Raw genomic sequence first — 20,764 nt, 5'->3', positions numbered from 1 at the left:
AATATGTTAGAAATATGCTCAGAATTATGCCCAGCATACTGTAGCATGCCAATACCATGAACATAGTGGGTGCCCTGTATTTCTTAGGGATGATAATAATACATGTTCAAAGTAACTTCCTTTTTCCTTTATTAAAAAAAGAAGAAAGACACTAATAGAATGTGACTATAATGTGACTGAATAAGTATCATTAATGGTTAGAATGGAGGTCCACAGCTATTCTGCAGAGAGCTCAACTTTATAAGGTGTCCAAAGAGGAAAGATTGACCAATGACTGTGGTATATTTTGGTTTTGAAGTTGTGTATGTGTGCAGAAGTGTGCTTGCATGGGGGAAGTGAGATGCCTCGCTGAGAGGCTGTACAGAGAAAGGACATAGTAAACTAGTCTCTGACCATCGAGGAGATGACTGCAGCATGGCAGCATGGCAGCATGCCGGGGTGGAGAAGGAGTGAGGACACTGAGTCAGGTGAGCTGGACTGTAACTGGATTGCAGAGAGGCAGGTCATCAAACAGAAATTCATACACAAAGAGCAATGACATGCACTCCTCCTCAAAAGATGCCCTGCATCATCAACCAGGAAGCCTTAGTCTTTCAGATATTTCTGATTTGGGGAGTTGTCTTCTTCCCCTAGTCCAGGCCTCCTTCCCAATTCTCTTGGAACCTTAGAAACTTGGTATTTTTCCAAGAAAGCAAAGCAAACACAAGAAAGATTCCAGGGTAAAACATTTGAAGACATGGAGAATAAAAAACCCAAAATTCATGATAGTGATTTATTTCACCTGGGGTGTATATATGTTTTAAGGGGGCAGGAGAGAAGTGAGGTGTGAAGCTTGTACATACTTTCAACTGCTGTGTTCACGTCCTAGTTCTCGAACTGGGTGTTGGATACAGTGGTATTTGTATTGCTGGGTATCTGAGATATTTCACAATTTTCAAAAAGAGATGTCTAAAAGGAAAGAGAAACAGAAAGATCATTTTGTCTATGACCCTACTTCTACCTAGTAAAAGCCAGGAGCTCTTCTTAATTATCCCAGTTTTATTATAAACTGAAAAACTGTGTCTGTTCACAAACAAAACTATGCCTACTATCATCTTTGAGGTTAATGCTCATATGTCAATTCTTATATATTTTTTTAGCAAGTGTTCAAATTACACACCTGTGAAGCTGGATCAACTTCAGTGACTTCATCCATGGGTGTAACTCTAGTTGCATTGAACACTTGGTTAGGAGATGCCTTCTTGCTTTGTTAATACTATGACATCATACATGTTTGAATGGCACATCAGGAAGAGAGGTCATTGCTCTTAAATGCTCGGTCAGCTCTGGTATCCATATGCTGCTGATAGGTTACTGGTTTGGGCTTCCTCAAACCTCCTTCCTCCTCACTAGTCCTGCCCTGCCTCTTCTCTACTTTGGCCCCTGGATCATTGCACTTCTTATTTCCTAACCAGCTATGATCACAGAAAGAGAAAACATGAAAGCCATGTGTCATCTGGTCATATAAGACATGAATAGCTCTAAGACAGAAATGAGATGAGAAAGGATGAATCTAATGGCTAGAATCAGACCTGCAAATTATCTTTGCATTTCATGTTTCCTCTTAGGATTTTCTCCTAAATACAGGCTGACTGGCATCATACTAATACACGGCAAGTTTGATGATGTCATAGTGCCTAAATTGAAATCTCTGCTCTCCCACCTAGCTCTGTGATCTTGAGCAAGTTATTTAACCTCCCTGTAAAATTTGGATATTAATAGTGTCTACCTTTTGAAGTTGAAATAAAGATTAAATGAAACGGTGGATGAAAATTCTTAACACAACATAATACCCAGTGCACAGCCAGAGCTTAATAAATGTTGGCAGTTGTCATGTACATTAATTTTAGTTTTTTCTTTCTGCACTTTTGATATTGAGGAGAACCTGTAATTAGGAAAACTCAACTTCCAGGCCAAAAGTCAGATCTGGTAAAACTGGCCTCCACACCTGGAGGGAGATTTCTTCCTGAAAGCATTAGATTCTTCCACCCACACCATTCTCCTTCCTCTCTTCAGGTTAACTACAGGTGTCAAAAATCTGCTATGGAAGGAGACAGGAGTTGCTAAACTGGTTGGTAGCTTATTTTGTTTTTTATTTATTAATATTTACTGCTACCTTCCATCAACAGCTTACAAACTAGAGATCCAAATGACACTGAGCATGTTCCCTCCTCCTTCTGTGCTGTCCAGTCACTTTTCATCAGGGACCTCCCAGGGGAGAAGATGGTTTCATTTCCCCCAGAAATAAATGTGGCCAAGAATGTCCTTGACAAACTGAGGGGTGTGTGTGGGGGGGGGGGGGAGGTAAGGGTGCGTTATCTCTAGAGACTTGATACATCTCCTTCAGCAGTCCTGAGTGGAGTTTGAAGCATTATGAGCTTCTAGCAAAAGGCTTAAGGATGAAAGTGATTCTGAAAGATTAGAAAAGCCATTAACAAAACTGGCCCCTAAGAATTTTAACTTGGAGAATTCAGGGGAATGCTTAGTTTCAAGTGGAAGAGGGCATCACTAGATAGAAACCCAAGTTTCAAATACACATTAAAAAGCATACTATCCGATGGACTGTGTTTCTTCACATGAAGGGTAAAAAATAGTTTGCCTACTCCATCCCTGCAAACTCTCCTTTCCTAGCCTCAGCCCAAAGCAGTCCCTCCTCCTTCCAGTTCTCCTTTTTCCAAAGACTCTTTATTGGCTCTAAATCGGGGGAGGGATGGCAAGAGATGATTGGCTAAGTGAGAACAGCAGCGCCCTCCCTGAAGAAACAGCTGGAATGAGAAGTAGGGGAGGAAGGCTGGGATTGGCTGAGAGTCAGTGGCAGGGTGGGGTGAGCCAGCACAGAAGCATTTACCTGTCCAGGTAAGTCAGGAAGAGGTCAAAAGAAGAAAACTGTAGGAGGCAGGGGAAGCAGCCTGTCTCCCTGTCTCCGTTTCTGCCCTTTGAAATAAAGGGGTATTTCTTTCCTCGCTTCAGCACCCCCATCCAGTGAAGGTGAGTTCATCGCTAACCAACTACTGCTTACTCTGTAGAAAGGTGGGGTGGGGAGGGCACGTGGGGCTGCTTTGTGGGAACTCAGAACTACAGGACTGTGGGGAGCTCTGTACACCCCAGCTGGGGGGCTTTCCTGTCTGTTCCTCAACTCTCACAGGCCAGTCAGGGATCAGAAAAGGTTGGATTGAAATGCTTTTGTGGAGACGAGGGCTAGAATGCCTTTTTCTTTTAATCTGCCTATTTAGGTTGGATAAGCATATTGTGCAGACACAAGGAGGGAAAATAGCTTTGTTTTGGAAATTTCCATCTCTGAGTAATTCAAACTGAGTTGTGACTTTGGATGAGAATAGTTGGAGTACAGAAGTCTTCCCACCCAGGGAAGAAGGGTGGCTTTCCATTGCATTTCTAACAGGAAATTCTCCTATGGTTTTATCAAGTTATCACCTACCTTTATTTAAATAAAGGGTGCAGTGTGCGTGTGTTCAATCATGGCAATGTGATAATGGCAATGTGTAAGGTGTAAGCACCTCTGTAAAGGGTATGAGGTTTGGCTACATTGGGAAACCGCCAGCTCAGGCCACCAGCTCATCTGTGGAAAATGCACGGATAATCTAGTTATAGAGTCCAGTTTATTTGGGTTCAGCTCAACTAATTTTCTGATTTTACCTGTTAATAGGCATAGAGACTGGCAAACAGAAAGCTACCTGGCTGTGCTGGGACCTCCCCCACATTCATATTTCATGGTAGCATGTTGACTCTGGTAGAAGTTCTGAGTGGAGCTTAGGTCAGAGGAGCGTGGCAGTGTGCACCGAGAGGGGAACCAGACCAGGGCAGTGGTTTTGTTTATTTTCTGTCAGGGGCCCCGGTTGGCAATATGTTTGGCAGGTTCACCTACACAAGGAAGCTGGATATAGACATCAAGCCTGAATAGTAAGTCAGCCCTCTCCACTTACCACCTAGGGGGATTAACACTCTGGCCTGTAACTTTGCCTCTTTTCCTCCTTTGTCCTGCTGCAGGAAACAGGGAAAGGGGAGACCCCAGAGCCAGGCTCCCAGGGCCCGAAACACACAAGCTCTGAGTGAGTATACAGGGTTGGCATATACATGTGGGTACACAGTGGTTGTGAGTTTGCAAGACACAGAATTTATTTTTGTATTATTATTTAGTAACTGTTGTATAACTTTCCATATGAACAACTGTAAACCCACTTTTGCCAACCCTTGTATTAGGTTTCCAGTCCTGACAACTGGAGCTTTAGGCTTTAGCTCAGTCCATACCACAGAACCAGCCCACCAAAATCACCGACTGAGGGTTGTCATAGGTGGTGAACTTGTCAGCAATAAAGACAGCCTGCAGTATCGAACAAAGCTCTTTTGTGCAGAGAATATTTCTACCAACCCCTTCCCTCAACATTGTGCTGAAAAGGGAGATTACAGCGTTGCCTTAACACACACACAAACTTGCCGTGTGCTCTTGAAGAGGGTGGCACACACAGGGCGACTTGGAGTCTCCCTGGTGGTTTTCTTGGGATGTTCTCCAGCCTGAGGCACATTTCTGGATAGTCAGCGAAAAGTGCAGACGCCTAGTCTGAGAGAAATAGGCAAACTCCTTGACTACTAGGGAGAGAGGCTGAGCTCTTAGAGGATATGGGGGTGGGCTCATGGGAGCAGTCTATTTAGAAAGTATAGAGAAACCAAACTGGCATGGGGCTGAAGCCTTCTCCCCACCCACCCTCTCCAGATGCCTGAATTCCACACGCTATTTATTTACTCTCCTCTAGGGCTTGGCAGGCATTAGTGGAGTAGTTAATATTTAACGTGCCTTTGCAGGCCCTGACTGTAGGCTGTGCACATTTCCTAGCCCATTCCCTCCTCCCCTCAAGGCCTCCAAAGAGGTCAAGGGTTAAAAGATATCAAACTCTCACCTGAGTGTTTTGCTTGTTTCTCAGGCTTCTTATCAGGTTGAAATACCTGAGGTTTCGATGGTTGCCCTGAAATAGCAACCTGGTTTCAAGGTTGTAAAGTTGGTGGAAGGAAATGCAGCATCCAAATCAGACCACACTGGTGAGGGAGGGTGGAGGTGGGGAGTTAAGACTTGTTCACAGTTCAGACTCTTTGTGTCAGAAAACAAGGTGTGGAGACAAGGTGCAAGCACTTTAGGGCTCATTCAGCTTTGGTTTCTGGTTCAGATTCATCTCTGCAGTGGTTATGTAGTGCCTGATGGTATGATTGTCAGTGGCATTTGGTGTGATTTCTTTACTCTGAAATGTCTGTTGTTGGGGCAAAACCTGTTCTGGAAGCATAAAGCTGAACTAAATAATGTACAGGGGTTAGGGGGTAAGTTAGGAGACGGGTAAGTATTTATTTCAGTGATTCGTCAGGGGTGGCCCATGACCTTTCTTTTGGTGCATGGCTCTCTTGTGTCTGGATAGTTGGAGACGCCCTCTGGAGGGCCAGGGCCCACAGGCTGCCCTGCGTGTGCAGTTATAGGTCATTCCCTCCTTCTCTTACGGAGGGGAAGTGGGAAGAGCTCCAGCTTTCCAACCTGTCAAATGAAAATGTCCCATCCTGCCTAAGTTACCAGGTTATTTTAAAGCTCTAACCAGCATATCTAAAGCACTTTATAAGTTATACCATGCTATGTTTTCTGAAGCAGTGCTATTCATATTGTTTCTACCTCTTGCAGCTGTTTCAGGCCACCCTGGTTTTGAAAAGAAAGTGTAACAGGCACTCTGAGAGGAAGGATAGGCTAGCAAACAACCATAAAGGCTGGAGTGTACTTGGAAGAACACGGGTAGTAATTTTCTCTGAAAGGAAGAGGCAGTGTCCTCTCACCTATTCACAGAGAATATTGTATTAATTACAGTGAGCCACTTGTAATATTTACTGCCCCAGTTTTACAGATAAGAAAACTGGAGCCAAAAACTAGACCCTTGGATGTACACTGGCTTCTTGGAAACAGTGCATGCCCCATGCCTGTTAGTTTAACTGAAAGCATTGCCCAAATTCCACAGAGCCATACATTCTCTGGGAAATAAAATATTTTAGAAAGAATTTATAGTAATAGGGTAGAAGCCAAAAAAGAGGTCTTTCAATAGCTCAACTCAAAAAACACTAGAGTGGATGGCGAGCTTATTCATCTAGCATTTTTTGAGCAGCTTCTGTGTGCCTAGGCTAATGAGAGATGGGTCTCCTTTGCCACAATGGCCTCAATCCCGTGGAATGTCAACAATGAATTAGTACTTTCTGAACCTAGACAGTCATCTATGGAGTGTGAGCCGAGGCGACTGAACTTCATTCACATGATTTCTCATGTTTCCGTTTCTTTGCATTTCTACATATTGGGAAACTAACCTCATGAAGGAAACCGAAGGGCTGGGGTTTCCTTGATAACTTATGCCCATGATAACTTATCATTGGACATTTTTGTCATCCCTGTCCCTTCTAGTTCCTCTCTATCTCCTGAAAGGCTTTGGGCCCTCATAAACTACATGCGTCATTAGGGATCTTCCTTCTTCATTTCCCATTGCCCTGCCTCTCCCTACCTGCTCCACCTGAGGGCCTTCTCCCAAGAAGGAGAGGAGCTCTGTGACGCCTTGTGCTTGTCAGCTCTACAGAGCTGGTGGGCTGACTCACCCAGCACAGTCCAAACCTGACTTTGGCACTGGGAGCTGTCATTGGCAAAGGGACAACCAGGCCTGGAGTCTAAATCCCAAGTCCCAAGGTGTCAGATAGAACACATTTTCCTAGGACAATTTACCTAGTGTTGGAAGGGTAGAAAAGGGTAGAAAAGATGGTAGAAAATGAGGTCTGGTGTTGTGCAGAAAATATGGATTCAGAATCAGACTGTATTCTATGTTATGTATTCTACTTCACCAACTCTCCATTTGGCCTGTCTCTTAATCTTTATTCTTTTACAATTTCATTTTCCCATGGGAGAGTCACCCTGGCCTTTCCAGCTCTGCTGGAATGTTTCCACACACAGGCATGAGAAAGTCCTTGTGATTTTTGGAAGGAAGATGGCACTGCCTTTCTTTGCTATTACCATTGGTGCAATGAACTTGAAACTTTCTTTTCCCTAGGAGTTGGAGGTGGGAGGAAGCTACATACAATATTGCTCTTGTTCATTTGACAGATGTTAGGGGCCCGCATTGCAAAAGGTTCAGCAATGGAGGGGCTGACACACAGTAGGGGAATTGGGTTCGTGCCAACCACTCTAGGCACTACGCATGTGTGTGCCAGGCTAGCGAGATAATGGTGGCTGTGGTGGTGGCTGTTGTAGTGATGTTGGTGATGTTGACTGTGATAGCAGCTAACAATTGGGCCATGCACTGCACAAGTGTTTTATGTGGAGAGTTTTGTTATATCTTCAGAACAACCCTATGAAGTATATGCTATTTAGGGCCCTGTTCCTTCTTTCAAGCCTATAGTCTCCCATTTAACCCAGACCCCTCTTTTCTAAACTCTTGTTTCCTTTAATTCAATTTATTTTGATTCTAGATGGATTTTTGTCTTTTTCTTATTATAAGAACAGTAGTAGTTTATTCATTAAGTATTTGAGCATTTATTACCAGCTAAATTGCACTGCTCTCATTCAATCCTTACATTAACCTTGTTTAATGAGGAAAAACAAACTCAGAGTAATTTGCCTCCAGTCACATAACTGTAAGTGGCTAAATTGTGATTTGAACCCAGATCCAACTACCTCCAGATTCCAAGCTATTCACTCCTGTAATATCTATTGTACATAGTAATGAGAACATAGGGTAAGCTCCCTAGTTCAGAGGAAAAGGTAACTAAAGGAATTGATGGGGTTTCCTTTCTGACTAGACTGCTTCTCCACCACCCAAGTCCGTCCTTCTGCATGTATGTGAGCCAGCTTATGTGTCCTTCCATGCAGGCTGGGGCGTTTGGGTTTGGGTAATGTCTGTCCATGGCCCCTTCTAGCTCTTTGCTTGCTTGGTGTCCCTGCCACCATGCTGCTCTAGGGCCTGGGCAGAGCCTTGCCAGAGCCCGGCCTTGGCTCACACATGGCTTTGATTCTTTTCTTTTCAGGCCCAGCTTGGGACATTCTTCGTTTCCCTTCACTTCCCCTCTGGGAGCCCCTTTCACCGTCCCTGCACCTTGTTTCTGGCAATGCCCGAGAGGGAGCTGTGGCCAGAGGGGCCTGGCTCGGAACCTGTGACCCGCGTCGGCAGCTGGAACAGCATGACGAGCACCACCTCCACCCGCTCTGGATCTGTACGTACTCTCTGTCCTGCAGCCTGGCCCGCTCTCCGCACACCTGCCCTGCCCTGTCCCACCCTGCCCACAACCGACCTGTCTCACTGCTCTTTCTCTTTCATCTTGCTTGTCAGGGAGTGAGTCATACCAATTGATGCTTTCTGTCTCTGAGTCACCCCTGGTTCCATAGAAAATAGGGTGGGACTACCCCAGGGTGCAATAGGACAAATGAGACTTTTTTAGTTTTCATAAGGTTGGGGGTCTGAGTGGAGGTGAGAGAGCAGGCCAGTAATCTGAGGCCATGGTGGAAACTAGAATGTAGACCCTTGTAGCACATGGATTCCCAAGGTTCTCTGCAATTAGTAGCATTACTTCAGTCTTTAAAAAGATTGAAGAGAATAGAGTAATTAAGAGCCTGGGTTCTGGAGCCAAAAGGATCTGGGTTCCCTAGTATAAGCTCTATGACCTTGGGCAAATTACTTAATTTCTATAAGCTTTCATCTCCTTAGTTTTAAAATGGAGATAATAATAAAACTGAATCCATAGGGATCTTAGGGGGAAGTAAATGAAACACATAAAAGCACTTAGCACATGCCTGTATGTAGAAGAGAAATGGTCTCTCTGTGAACAGAGATTGAGACTGTTCCAAAGTCAGATATGTTTAACTATTTGTGAGTGGCACATAACACATTGTAATTTTTCTGGGCATGAATTTAAATCTTAATTGTTGTATGGCTGGTGTGAAAGAGTAAATCTGCCTTGTGTCCAAATGTAAACATTCCTTTCTTTTTGGGATTCATCACGTACACAATTATGCCAGAGAATTTATATTGTATTGCTTTATATAATCTAGAGGTATTTGAAAAATTAAGGATTATAAGGGTCTCTACCCTGTGTTAAAGATGTTTAATATAATGGGTGAGTTTTGATATGTAGAAATGGATCAGAAAAAGTAGCACAGACACAAACACACAAAACCCAAAGTGCAGGCAATCTGTATGATTTCTTCCTGACAGAGCCGTCTTTTTGCTTCTGTTAGGCTGAAGCCAGTATGAATAGTTAGATACCACTGGACACAGAGTACAACCAGGATTGAAGGTTTTCAGAGAGAACTGTCCACAAAGGAGAAATTCAGAGCTGGCTTATCTTGGGCAAGGCTATTTTAGGTAGAAGAGGGCAGTAAAGAAGATCTTTGTTCAGAGGACCCCTGACACTGGCTTCAGGGCTTCCAAGGGCTGTGTTTGGGGCTTCCCTTAAAATGTAGGCCCCGCAGTCAGCTGACAGACGGCTCTTTAAGGAGTCTGGGGACTGGAAGGGTTACTTCAACAGCCATCTTCCCTCTGCCCAGGATATTTTCAGAGTTATCCCAAAGTCTCTCCTGTCCATCTGAGTAGGTCTGGAGAATATACAACTCTGAAGTTTCTCAAATATTAGGGGGAAGGGGGAAGATGCCAGGAAGGGACTCTAGCCAAATCTCATGTATTCCCATTTGCCCTTTTGGACTTCCCTTCAACCTTCTCACTTGGAGAGTGACTGTTCCATGGATCTTCCTGGCCTTCTAGAGCATGGGCAGCAACCATCCAAAATGAACACGACATTTTTTCCATATATTCCTATGGCCTTTTTCATAATTAAAATTATCTACTTAATACCTACTTAATATTTAATACTAAATTGCTTTCTCCTCCCCCATACTCATCCAGTTTCTTTACCCTGCCCCCTTAAGTTAATATTTGCTTAAGAAGTGCACACTTATTTGAATGTCAGCAGAGCCAAATGCCATAAAAAAAGTAAATACACAAGGGAAAAAATCCCATATGGAATGCATTTCAGAGTCCAGTATAAATTATTTAGTAAATTTGTCTGTGGCTAGTCATAGCCCTGTTCCCACTGGCCTGGCAGCCAGCAGCTGGCTGTGCTTCCTGTTTGTCCTTGTACTGTCCTTGACATGACAGATTAAGGATGCAGAAGCACTTTGAAAAATTGAAAACACTACAATTCAAACTGAAGGTCAAATCTTTATGTCACTCATATAAATTAGAACTAAATCAGAGACATCAAGTGAAATATTCGACACAGGTCACACAGAGAAATTGGAAGTAGAACCTGGGACTGCCAAAGAAAGGCCACTTGCCATTTGTCTGCCCAGCTACCAGAGCTGGCTGCTAGTAAGAAAACAGTCTCTGCCCTGCCTGGTGGCTGCAGTTTCAGGAAGCAGCTCCAGCAGGTTTGCAGAGTAGCATGGTAGAAAGGTTTCCAGCTCTTCAGCATTCCTTCCCCAACTCAGGGTGGTGCTCAGGCCCCGCCAGTTTCTGGAGAGCTTCCTCTCACAGCTCCCTTCTCCTCTGCTTCCTCCTCTCCTCACTCAGAGTGACAGCAGCTACGACTTCCTGTCCGCTGAAGAGAAGGAGTGTTTGCTCTTCCTGGAGGAGACCATTGGCTCATTGGACACTGAGGCTGACAGTGGACTGTCCACTGACGAGTCCGAACAAGCCACAACTCCCCAAAGTCCCCGAGCACTGCCCAAAATCCAGCCTGCTCCCCAGGGTAAGAGAGACAGTCTGGGGTAGCACCTCTAGTGAAACCCAGAAAATCTGAACATCCTTCTGTCCACTTTCCACTGTTTGCTCTTTGCTCTATGGGACACAGGCAGAAGAAAGAATAACCACACCCCTTTCCACACTCCAGGCTAGAATAAAGCCTTGTCCCTGGAGGGAAGGAGGAACTGCTGACAAGCCAGCTTCCTATGTCTTTCTAAATGTATCAGAGGCCTGGGTGCAATAGGGGTTTGATCCACTCATGGAGAAATTCTAAATAGATATAACGACAGAGGTGAGAGAGGGGTGGATGGTTGGCTCTGAAGAGACTGAGTCAGTCTTGGGAGCTAATCTGGATGACCCAGAGGCTGAGGCTGCAGGAGATAAGAAGAGGGAAGGGCTCCCTTAGCTTGGTGGGTGGCACCTTAAGCCTCTTATGAGAGAGAATGTGGAGAGCCAGCAGTGTAGACTCAGTAGAAAGGGGCCAGGGTAGCACATGAGTGTGGGGCCATATGTTCAGGTGAGAGGGGCGGCACTTTATTCCTGAGGAGAGTCCCACTGGTATCAAGGCTGGAATCATTTATTTGTTCATTTAGTAAATATTTATGGATAATGTATTAGACCCTCCCTGAAGACAGAGCAGTAAATGGGGCCATGGAACCTCATTGCCACCTAAGATTAATTTCCTGGCCCAGTGAGCCTGACACCCTTGACTAGCTCCCTGGAAGGAAAGGGCTCATGTCACTGTCTGGTGTGAGGACAGCTTGGGCCATTGCAGAATGATCCAGGTACTTTTAGAAAGGGAAGGTGGAGGAAGGTGGAAGCCTGGTCAAATCAAAAGCAAACCACCTGTTTATGCTGTTCATGTTCAGTGCTCTCATTGGGTTCTGTTACCTGGCAGCTCCAAGGCAGCTAGAGGGACCATCCTGAACCCCTCCCAACCCTAGAGCCTCCGTAAAGGAAGAGCCTGGGTCAAGGACATGAACGATCTGGATCTGCCCTTTCCACAGATGGCCTTCCCCAGCTGTCATGAAAAATTAATCCTTGGATGAAGGGAATCTGCTAGTATTGATCCATTAGTCTAAATGATATCCAGATAAGAGTGCTGCCCCTTTAAGAGCAAAGAAGTAGCAAAAACAAAACCCATCTATGCAAACTACAGATCAGAGTTCAGGAAATATTTGCTTTTCCCTTGGCAGTAGGGTTCTCACCTCTGTCCTTTCTTCTTTGCCCATTCTCTCGGACTCTCACAGGACATCCAGAGGAGGTTTTTGTTCAGCAAAGACTAGAGCCAAGGAGAGCGACTCAGTCCAGCTCACCGCATCTGCCTGAACCCCAAAGCCCAGGCTTCAGATCCGGCTCCTACAACCTCCCCAGAAATATCCATATCGGCAGGAACCAGAACCTCAGGAAAAGCACCACCCAGACTAATAGCCACCTCCCAGGGAAACCTGAGAGGCTCATTCCAGACCCTGAGAAAGAGCAGGTCAGCCAGAGCAGTGAGCCCATCCAGGCTCCGGCCACCCTCCAGGAGGCTGCCCTTGATTTGGACACAGCTCTCATCCCCCCACCAGAGGCTTTCCGGGACGCCCAGACAAAGCAGGGTGGGGAAGACAGCCCACTTAAAGGACCAGTGGAGAAGAACCCCACACCCCAGCTCCACATGTCAATCAGCCCCCAGAAGAGGAAGGAGACTTCTTCAGAGGCCATGTCCCAAAAATCCAATGAGAAAGGCTCAGTGGGGGCACCAGGACAACCTCGGCCTCCTCCTGCTGTGTCATCTCAGAGTGCTAGAGCTGCAGATGCTCCCATCTCATCAGGGGGCGATCCAAGTACCCAGCTGGCTCCCCTCACAACACCTAAGCCCCGGAAGCTGCCACCTAATATTGTTCTTAAGAGCAGCCGAAGCAGTTTCCACACTGATCCCCAGAGCTGGCTGTCGCGCCACTCTGAGGCTGCCCCTGGAGATTCTAGCCTGGTCTCCTCTTCCCTGCAAGAGCAAAGGAAAGCCCGCAAAGAAGCTCTGGAGAAGCTGGGGCTACCCCAGGACCAAGGTGAACCCAGCCTCCACTTAAGTAAGCCCACCAGCTCCATCAGACTCAAGGGGACTTGTGCTCAGGCCCCTTCCCCAGCTCCAGCTTCACCTCCTGCTCCGGCACAGCCTGCAACTCAGGTCTCAGTAGCTGTGCCTGCTGCAGGGAAGGCTTCAGCTCCTGCTCCAACCCGGGGAACTTCTCCAGTGAAAGCCCCAGCTCCTAGTCCAGCTCAGGGGTCTTCTACAGGGAAGGTTCCAGCAGCCAAATCCATGCCAATTCCCATCTCTATGGCCTCAAGGGCAAATAGTCCCCTGACTCAGCCAAAGCCAAACTCAGGGCTGACTCTCCAGGAGAGCAGCATCCCTGGCCTGAGACAGATGAACTTCAAGTCCAACACTCTGGAGCGTTCAGGTGTGGGGCTGAGTAGCTACCTCTCAACTGAGAAAGACCCCAGCCCCCAAACCAGCACCTCTCTGGGAAAAGACTCCTTCTTGAACAAGATCTCGCCCAATGTTTGGCGTAATTCCCGGCCCCGCCCTGCCTCTTTGGGCACCGGGAAGGACTTTGCAGGAATTCGGGTGAGCAAATTGGCTGACCAGGAGCTGGAGCAGAGCTCCAGGCGCCTGTCTCACCAAGAACAGAGCCGTGACAAGCTGCCGCGACCCACCTGTGTCAGTGTCAAGATTTCCCCCAAAGGCATCTCTGATGAGCACAGAAGGGAGGCTCTGAAGAAGCTGGGACTGTTGAAGGAGTAAAAGTAGACACTGACCACCAGCACTGCCTGCACAACCTCCTCCCTGCCTCCTGTCAAACAAGAAGACACTCAAGCCTCCACTCTGGAGCCTTGCCCACCTCGCTACTCACGGGTTGAGCAGGGGTAGGCACCTCTCCAATGCTCTGCTTTCTGGGGTGAAGGGGAGACAGAGACTGCAGTCCAAGCCTACACTTATATTCAGGGTGGTTGTGCCAATGAGTACCTGCTCAACTCATCCTGAAGATGATTTCCACATATGTGTGTGTGTGTGTGTGTGTGTGTGTGTGTGTGTTAGACTGTATATATCACTGAAGCTATTTATATGACACATGGAGTCATTGCTCAGAGTTCTGCCCATATTGGTTAGAGTTCAGCCTAACCAGAACTAAGTGGAGGGGGTGGCTGAGCCTGGGAATCAAAGTCAAATGAGTCTGTGCTTGAGCTTGTGACACTGGGGACATGCAGCACCACCAGAAATGTGAGTCTCCCAGAATTCCTGCAATGGACAGAGACTGGCTCATACCTTCCTGGATTGCTCTCTTAGTTCTGGCCTTCTGGACAGGGGTCTGGGGCCAAGAGGCATTTGATTTATCTCTTCACCTGCTGCCTTCTCACTGTTCCTGGTCCCAAGGATAGGACACATTCCTGTAATTAAAAACTCTCCCTTGACTGAGACCCCAGAGCTCTTGTTGGTCTGAGGTCTGAGAAGGCAGGAAAAGTGTCCAAATGGCACACCTCTGCTGGGGAGGCTCCTCGTCCACAGACTTGACCAATTCAATAATAAACCACACACACAGTGGTTCCGGATTCTGTGATTTCTGCTTCCTGTCTCATTCTGCTCATGACTGACACCAGGACCAGGCCAACAGAGAGACAGACGGGAGCCTGAGCCCAGAGGCAGCGATGAACTGTTTCAGGCCCTGTCCATGCTATTACATGTAGTAGCTTTAACTTCCTCAGAGCCTATGGGAAATCAACCCAGTACATTCTCTGCTAGTTATTCATAGAATATCAGAGCTGGGAGGAGCCTTAGAGATGCCCAAATCCAACCCTGCTGGAAAAGGGAAGTGATTCATCCATGGTCACTGCCACTTAGTAGCTGAGCTGGGACCAGAGCTGGGACCTGGTTACCATTCCAGGCTGCATGCTGCCTCCCTCAAGCAGCACTTTTGTGCGTCCACACAGTGCCCCGAGAACCCTTCAAGATCCTAAAGTTTCTTCTGAAATATCAGAAATTAAATGTTATCCATGTCACATTTGGTGTTGTGGCTTTTTATTTTATTTTTGGAAAGTAGCAATAGAGTAACTCATCAATAACACCAAATTTCCTGACCAAGTTATACAGCTTAAGAAAATGCCAAAAGAAGTTGGCATGGGTGGGTAGTGTGAGCTTGTGAATACAAGCTTGGGGATCAGATAGAGCTAGACATGACCCTTGCTTCCCCTTAGGAAATAAATGGTATTCATGGCTATGACCTGGTTGGAGTCCAGGAGCCCCAGGTGTGAGAGGCAGATAAAGGAGACTGTTGTTGGAATGGTGCCCTTTAGGTTGGCCGAGCATTTTTGGGTTGTGTCCTTGGGAACCCGGCACTGTCAAAGCTCAGCATTTCTGAACATGACAAGGTTAAGGTAAGGACAACAAGTGGCTTGCTCCACCCTGTGATGGTATGTGGGGTGTGGGTGGGACGGTTTCTGTGTGCTCTCTCACACACACACCCAAAAGCCTGGTGCCTTAGGTCCTAGTCCTGAGTCGGAAGCTGATCTGTCACAGCTGACAGGAACTCCCACTATTGGCCATGCTGAGTCTTATTAGTCCCCAAAAGAGAAGTCCTCTCCCTTAAGACTGAGTGGAAACGTTATATTTGGTTGAGCTGCTTCATGAGTCTATTTCCAGACAACCTGAGGAACAATCACTTTATGTTTTATTAATTGCACTGATAAGTAGGGAAACTGGGGGCCAGCTGTAAAGAAAGACTTGGTAGGAATCTGGGGCTGTGACATCAGCGAGGCTGAAGGACATAGGTTGGTCAGGATTTAACAAAATCCCCACTCCCTGATAAAGGTAATTTCCCTCCAGGCCAGAGTTGCACACAGCCTGCCTTCCAGTCCTGCACTCTCATCCTAGCACCATGCCCACTTCCCCAGTTCTCTGAATTTGAGAGGCTCCCCTCCCCTCATTATTTAAAGACACCATGTGTCCCATGTCCTCATCCTTCAAAGGGCATGTTTCTTTCTAAGGGTGGTCTTTGGGGTTCAGGAATAGAATAGTAAGTCCAAACCCAGTTGTCCTCATTTTGAAGAGGGGAAAAGGGACCTCAGTGAGGACACCTGCCATCCTGAGGGTGATGTTAGACCCACCTGTGGAATTTATCTTCCTCTGTATCAATGTAGGGTGGCTCTCCAATCAGCTTGAACTGACTGGGTGGGAGGTAAGAGTGTCCTCAGGGTTGTTCTTATCTCTTTTTGAGGGATTTTGTGTGTGTGTGTGTGTGTAAAGGCCAGTCATTTGATATTTAAAAACCAAAGTGACAACTCTACTTCCACTTGAACTTATATCCCTGCTATACTCATCTTGCTGCTGCTGGGAACAACCATCTGCTAAATACAGGAGCTGGCCTCTCAGCCTGGCATGTGAGGACTGTGCCCTCAGGTACATTGGCAGCTGCTCCTCTGAATCATCGCTCAGGTGCTACTCAGAGTTCTGCACTCTGTCTCAGTGAAGCAAGCCTACATGCTCTCCTACACAGAGGTTGGGGATGGGCCCAGGCATGGCTTAGGTGCCTCCCTTCACGGTGGGATGTGCGGTCTGGCAGAGGCCTCCCTGTTACCTGGGTGTAGGCAGGTATGCTGAAGTTGGTGTCTATTCCATGGAAGGAAGGGCAGGGGCAAGACTGCAGAGCAGGCCCTATTTGAAGTTACGGGCGAAGATATCAGTCTCCAATATGTGTAAATATGTGAGAGGAATAACTCTATCCTTTGATCCATGATCACACATCTAGGAAGCAAAAAATCATACATTATCCTAATGTGAAGCCATATGCTCATAGACAAGAGGAGGTGGAGACCTGGGGCATGGGCAGGAAAATTCCTATTAATCTGAGTCAGAATCTAAGAAGGAATGTAGACAAAGTGCTCCCAAGCTCTTTTCCTCATGTGAATGACTATGGAGTATATAGACTTGGGCTCAGTTCAACCTCCATTATTTACCAACCAGGGAACCCTGGAACTTGCTGAAACTTGAAGTTCTCAGCCTGTAACATGGGGATGAACAGGTCATGTAAACTATGTAGAGTTCAGTGCTTGACACAGTGTAGATACTCCATAAATTATAGTGTTGTCTTCTGGATCTTATTCCTTCCTTCTCAAAGGGAGCAAATGTAGAAAGGGTAGGAAGCGAAGAGTGCACTTGATCCCGCACTGAGAGAAATGGGAGAGATCTTGCTGCAAATAAAAATCCAAAATAATAGCCAGGTTTTGGCACACCTTCCAGGTGACTCACCTTCAACCACACCATGATTCTTGGAATTCGAAAAGAAAGAGATCAGCATCAATATGGTGTTTGTGTCTCTATGTAGGCTGAACCATCGGTTTCCAGCATCTCTATCCCCAAATTTGGCTCCCCCTTTATCGTCAATCTCTTGCCACCTATGACCATATAGTTAGCTTATTTTAATTTTTTTCTGTGGTTGTGTGGTTCACTTCTCAACAATTATTTTTAAAATTGAGGAAAATAATAAACATATATGAAGAGGGAACTATAAAATCAGGAAGAGATGAGGCTAGAAAAGATTTCAAGTTTCTTGGAATCAGTTTTTAGAATATTTCAGAGATGAAGTAGGCATTTGTTAACATGAGACAAGAAGGTAAATTGGATGACCTCTCCAAATCTCTTCTGATATAAGGGCCATATGATTCACTGGACTCATTATCATCATTGCCATCACCACCATCATTGTCATTATTGACTCAGAACACAAGTGAGGTACAAACAGGTGATGTTCTAATTCCAGGCCTCATTGTCTCTTTCTCATTGCCTGTCTGAATGGTTGTTCTTATTCACCACCTACCATGTATCCAGAGTTCAAAATAATTTGAAGCCAAATGATATCCTGACAAAGCTCTGGACCAGGTGAGTTTCAGTGAAAATGTATGTATGTTCAATAAGAAGAAGCAATTTAATTAGGAAGAGCAACACCCTGCCAAAAACAATCACAATATAATCTCAAGTGAAAGATACCTCATATAACCTAAGAGCTGGAAGGAAATTTTTAGGTTATCTAATCCAGCCTCCTACCTGAAGAAGAATTATATCTATAAGTTTATATAGATACAGTCAGAAAGATGGATGAATAAATGGGTAGATGGGTGGATGGTTGGGTGGACGGATGGCCAATGGGTGGTGGATCAATGGATGGATGGATGGATGGATGATGAGTGGATAGATGGATGGATGGATGCAAAAGAGGAGGAAAAGGGTAGGGATTGAGTGTTTCTAGTGCCCAGGAGCACAGGCAGAAGAGTCAAGGTGCCAGGATCCCTACACCTCAGTTTACTTTTCAGTTTATTTCTTTTTGATCCCTTTAAGTTCCTTTGTGGTGTGCTACCCTACAGTTATTTGGTTTTAAAATGGTGTAAAAAAAATGAGACATAAAAGGAATAAATCCTGTAGAGGCAATAGTCATATTATCTGTGCAGTTGTTATGAGAATAGAAGCAAATAATATAATATATATAAAACACATCAAATTGATCAATAAATGAAATCTATTAATATTATTATCATAGACATATGTAATTCAGATGCCAAGTGGCTCCCCCTTGAGAACTGAATTTTTCTTAGCCTACAACTAAATTCCTCAGCCTGAAACAGTCAAAAGCCCTCCTCCAATTTCCAGAAACTTCTGCAGCCAACCTCCTCACAGACCTCCTGTTTTCTGTCTCCATCCATGTGTTCTGCTTTGGGGTCTCGCCACACCTGCTCACCCCACATTACCCTTACTGTCCTTACTCCCATCAGGCCAGACTCAGAGCCCAGGCCTTTAATTTTTCCCATGGAAAATCAAGTTACTTTAAGCATTCCATTGTTTTGAGTCTTTAAGTGAAGACTGGTGTGAGAGATGCTGAGGGACTGAAGACAAGGCACACAGCCTGCCATCAGCTCCCATGCCACCCTTTCTTTCCTCTCTTTTCCAGTCCTGGTGAGTTACAGCACACCCAGGAAGCTCTCACTTTTTCCCATATTCAAGGCCCCTGTTGACCATCTGCCCCAGGAGACTTTTTGAAAAACTTCTCACCTGTGGATATGGGTGGCTCATTGAAATAAGCTCAGTAGACAACAGTGGGGAGGATACAACTCAAGATGACTGGTGGCATTGGCATCTACACCTCCACCTCGCACAAACTCACACAAACTCCACTACACTCTTCCCAACAAGTTCGGCAGGGCTTCCTTTGGATCGCTCCCTGTCTGTACAGTTGTTTGGATATGCAAAGAGGTGTAGTCTCCTCTCCCAGCAACTCCCCCACCCCAACTGTTCAAGTGGGCGCTCCTCTGTATTAGTCTAGGCCCAAGGTAGGTCTTGTGGGCTGGGGAGATATCATTTAATGGAAGTTAGTTCAAACATGGCATCATTATCATTTTAGGGTGACTTGAAATCAGGCACAATCCTAGCCCCAGTCTTCTGCCATCCTGCTTCCACCTTGAGAGGCAGGGGCCACCCTGTGACTTGAACTTCACCCACCCCTAGAAAAGTACACCCTCCCCTGAGCAGCCAGACTACTGCAAGAAGAGGCTGGGTGACGACTAAGGTTTGCTGTTGTTTTTTTCTTCTGCATGAGACTGAAATTGTGGTTTATAGTAAATATATATTTGGCTGTCATCCCCAATTCTGGTTCAGAGATCCTAAAACCTTTCGAATTCCCTGTGAGTAGAAAGATAAAGGTGTGTTTTATTATGTCATTGAGTGACTTTTGAAAAGCCCCAAGGTAATCTAAGGATGAGAGCTGATCACCTGGTAACTTTTAGTCCTACCCACCTACCCACCTACCCACCCCACCCTACCCCACCCCACTTCTGGGGACAATGGAGGGCCTGGAGATTGAGTTTAATTGCCAATGGTCAATGATTTAATCAGTCATGCCTATGCAATAAAGCCTCCATAAAAACCCCAGAGGACAGAGTTCGGAGAGCTTCCAGGTTAGCAAACCAGAACATCCCAGCCCCCAAGCTCCACAAGAACAGAGCTCCTTTGTTCCAGAACTCGTTCTATGTATCTCCGCATCTGGATATCAATCAGTACCCTTTAATATATTTTGTAATAAACCAGTAATCCAGTGAGTAAACTTGTTTCCTGAGTTCTTCAACCTGTTCTCAAAAATTAATCAAACCCAATGAGGGTGTCATGGGAAGCTCTGATTTACAGTCAGAAGCACAGGTAACCCCTGAACTTGCAATAGGCATCTAAAGAGAAGGGGAGGGCAGTTCTGTGGGACCAGTGCCTTCACTTGTAGGTAGGTGCCTTCACTTGTGCCTTCACTATCTCCAGGTAGATAGTGTCAGAATTGAATTGAAATGCAAGACACCCAGCTGGTATCAAGACTTGCATGGTGATGCAGGGAACTCCATGCACACTGAAGTTGAATGGAGAATCTACTCTCCATGTCACTGCCCTCTCATTTCCTGACCTATGTGCTCAGAAGACCAGGGAAGAATTCACAGCTTTAGACATTTCTCTTCAGACCTCCCCTCTGTGCTTTATGCCTCAGCTGTCTACTCCATCTCTGCTCCATACTCAACATGTCTAAACACAGACCCATGTGGGGGCCCCCCATATCTAATCCTTTTACAGTGTTCAGTATCTCAGTGGGCAGCACTAGCATTCATCCAATGAGTAAAGCCAGAAACCAAAATACCATCCATGATACTGTCCTGAATTACAAATTTGCAATCAATTACAAATCATAGCAATATCACCTCCAAACATCATTCATATCAGTTTTTTTTCTTCTTTTCTACTACCACGAAAGCTGCACCAGTGCCCCAATCATCTCTCTCCTGGACCATAATGGCAGCTAAGTGTTCTCTTTACATCCACCCAGCAACCAGAATTATCTTTTCACGGGTAGTACACCACCTTTCATGGAAGGCCCTAAGAAAATACACATGTATCAGCACATTTATGCAAAAAG

The 20,764-nt window shown here is 45.8% G+C and overlaps 1 protein-coding gene across 4 annotated transcripts in view; it reads left to right on the top strand.

The window, feature by feature from the left end:
- C14H1orf116 (chromosome 14 C1orf116 homolog) overlaps positions 1–14,831 on the top strand; it is a 33,675-nt gene extending 18,844 nt beyond the window's left edge. Inside the window, exons 1-4 of one of the 4 annotated variants that reach the window (XM_036015544.1) lie at positions 2,873–2,895; positions 8,083–8,268; positions 10,620–10,797; positions 12,041–14,831. In XM_036015544.1, the coding sequence (XP_035871437.1) occupies positions 8,164–8,268; positions 10,620–10,797; positions 12,041–13,578 (1,821 nt within the window). In that variant the 5' untranslated portion in view covers positions 2,873–2,895; positions 8,083–8,163 and the 3' untranslated portion in view covers positions 13,579–14,831. The other 3 variants (XM_028530609.2, XM_036015543.1, XM_036015542.1) reach the window with 3 other exon arrangements.
- Positions 14,832–20,764: the final 5,933 nt, after the last annotated feature.

The sequence above is a fragment of the Phyllostomus discolor genome, chromosome 14, assembly GCF_004126475.2.
Source record: "Phyllostomus discolor isolate MPI-MPIP mPhyDis1 chromosome 14, mPhyDis1.pri.v3, whole genome shotgun sequence".
NCBI classification, from domain to species: Eukaryota; Metazoa; Chordata; class Mammalia; order Chiroptera; family Phyllostomidae; genus Phyllostomus; species Phyllostomus discolor.
The sequence above is the reverse complement of the archived record's forward strand: the minus strand, read 5'-3'. Positions and strand labels throughout refer to the sequence as shown.